Source organism: Aplysia californica, unplaced genomic scaffold, assembly GCF_000002075.1.
Source record: "Aplysia californica isolate F4 #8 unplaced genomic scaffold, AplCal3.0 scaffold01075, whole genome shotgun sequence".
Taxonomy (NCBI): Eukaryota; Metazoa; Mollusca; class Gastropoda; order Aplysiida; family Aplysiidae; genus Aplysia; species Aplysia californica.
This window is the reverse complement of record NW_004798345.1, coordinates 196,211-198,936: the sequence shown is the minus strand read 5'-3', so window position 1 is coordinate 198,936 and position 2,726 is coordinate 196,211. Positions and strand designations below refer to the sequence as shown.

The 2,726-nt window shown below is 39.0% G+C and overlaps 1 protein-coding gene across 2 annotated transcripts in view; it reads left to right on the top strand.

Moving 5' to 3' along the window:
- The window catches only part of LOC101861780 (metal cation symporter ZIP8), a 49,583-nt gene that overhangs the window by 36,302 nt on the left and 10,555 nt on the right, over positions 1-2,726 (top strand). For both annotated transcript variants that reach the window (XM_005111547.3, XM_035973244.1), the window contains exon 7: positions 668-672. In XM_005111547.3, coding sequence (XP_005111604.1) covers positions 668-672 — 5 coding nt within the window. The remainder of the gene's footprint in view (positions 1-667; positions 673-2,726) is intronic.

Genomic DNA, 2,726 nt, shown 5'->3' with positions numbered 1-2,726 from the left:
CCCCCCAGCTATTTCTAGTTGAAAGGGAATAATTGTGACCCTGAACATTTATTGACCAGCTCTCCAGTCATTAAGAGTAACTTGTCAAATTTTGTAAGATTATCAGTCGCATAGGATCACTGCATTGATATATAGCAAAGACGTCCCCTTTAAAAATGATTTTTGTTTCTGCATTGAACGCTTTTGATTTCTGTGGGACTTTTCCTTTGCTTTCTTTCAGCCTTTGGCAGCACTTATACTCCTGAATTTTTTGTGTTTTGTTTCTGGGTTGTTGTTTTTTCTCTTTTTTTTTCTTCCTTACAAGAAGACGCTAACTCGTGATGGATTACATTTGAATGTTTTGTGTATAAAAGAGGGTTGTGTCCAGACAGTAAGGTACAGTGAAAATAGATCAAAAATTTTATATCGATCGACCATGCCGTCTACAAAGTACTGGGAAACAAATCAGACTAGTTGAGATGTTTGGGTTACGTGATAAGGTCAGAGGGAAAATGTACAAAAGAAGTCCAAACAAAGATTGATTACCACAGCCAAAGATCTTTTTGAAAAGCTGGGGCAGATCACGTCAATTCATATTATTGAAGGCGTACATTGTCATTTGGTCAGTTCTGTTATATGGGTATTAGCTCTGGACAATTTTGCAACTATATTAAAAGAAAATCAGAAGCAGCTGAAATATAGTTTGCACATGAGAATGATGCTAAAAATGCCATGAAAGAAAAGGAAAACTAAAAAGTGCAGGAAACGACATGCATGAAAACATCATTCATCGAGACTCTATTATGGCGACGGATTATGAAAGTCATGGAGCATGTATACTGAAGAGAGAGTTGGAAAACTATTTTTGGCAGGAACTGTCAAACGGAAGAACGCACAGTATTCATAAATATCCTGAGTACCTAGGCAACTGACATTACATTGTTCAATAACGTAATCACGAGGGTTCGAATAAGAGAGTGGAGAGAGAGAGAGAGAGAGAGAGAGAGAGAGAGAGAGAGAGAGAGAGAGAGAGAGAGAGAGAGAGAGAGAGAGAGAGAGAGAGAGATTTAATTTTCAATGGGCGTTCGAAGGTGTAGTTTGCTCTGTAGACTTCTTTTCACTGTAATTTACCGCCACATCTGCTCCTAGCGAAATGTGACCGCTGCAGCGTTTGCTGACGGCTGACCCGTAGCTCGCTTCCGCTTTCCTGTCGCCATGTGGTGTTGCCCACTGAACTGTCCCCGTGGTTTTACGCACCCCACATAATTTACCAAATTTGATCACTTTTTGCATAATTTCTGATTATTTTCCTTTATCATTCTTTGTTAAAATTAACAGGTTTGCATAATTTCACATTTTGGTGATCATTTTGCATAATTTCAGAATTTCCTTTTGCATAAAACTACGGAGACAGACTAATTGAGCCATAGGCCTGCCGTGTGCGCTGTACATTGATGGGTGGCTTGAGGCTTGTACACTTGTTTCACTTGTTTAATAACGTGCTTGCGCGCGCGCGCGCGCGCGTGTGTGTGTGTGTGTGTGTGTGTGTGTGTGTGTGTGTGTCTGAATGTGTTCGATAAAATATAACTTTTTTTGTGAGTGTTTGTCGTGTGCTCTGGTGTGGTTTGTTCCTTCTTTCCCATCAAGCATCTGTTGCCTTTATTTCTCCACCTTTTTTATTTTTTTTGCTCTCGTGTAACACCTGTAATCATCGGCACTTATGCCTAATTGTGTTGCAATTACCGTAACATTTTTGTGGTTTTTTTAAAATTCTCTTTTTGTTCATTTAAACGAATTTACGATGATGCATTCTTTTTTAAAAAGGCAACTGTATCTAAAGATTTACTGTAACCCTTCCTTTCCTTTTTATCTTGTTTCATGTTCTTACTAACAAAAATTGTTAATGACAACTGTTTAGTGTGCTTGCTTTTTTGTTCCTCAGTGTTTATTCCTGCTGGTGTGTTCACCCATTTCCGCCTGTAGTTTACCTTTAAATGTATCGTGTAGTTTTTCGTTTAGTTTGGCGCGGTAGTTTCTTCTTTTTGTTGACACTCATTTAACCCCTTGCACGCCATGGATGATACTTTATTATCTTTGTCATTATTTTAAAAAATGATTTTTACCTTTCTGTAGCGTGCAGATTTAATTTTTTTTAAATTGTATCCGTTACAATCTGCTTTTTTGCTTAAAGGGATGTCAACCGCTCCCCCCCCCCTTCCCTGGAGATAGAAGACGTCCTTTAATATTCACATTTGGTCGCTTGTAAGGACAAGGGGGCTATCCCGAAAAATGCTGTTTTGAGAAAATCGAAGTTAAGTTTTTGCCCCTTGTTTAGTTTCTTTAAAAGACAAGGAGAGTTTTCTCTATAACCAAAATACACACCAGTGAAACCAAATTTCTCCTTTAGGTAGGACAGTGCCCGCTTTTGGTGTAGGTCAAGATTTCTGGAAACCACCGAAATCTGGGTAAGCCCTCTTGTCATTAAAAGCGACCATCTGAGATGCTCTGAAGTAAAATGATAACCGATGTTGTGCTTTCTTTCTTTCCTCGTCTCTTTTTTTTTTTCTTTTCCTTTGATATTTTAATGTAGGTAAAGCAACAGTAATTGGGAACCTGTAAGGTCCACAGAGGCCGGGCATACTCCTGTTCTCATACAGACAAGAGGAAAAGATTATAATTTTGTACACGTACGCAGTTTTACATGACGGGAAGCTAGTCTGTTGCTAGTAAGGGACACCCCTCCCCCC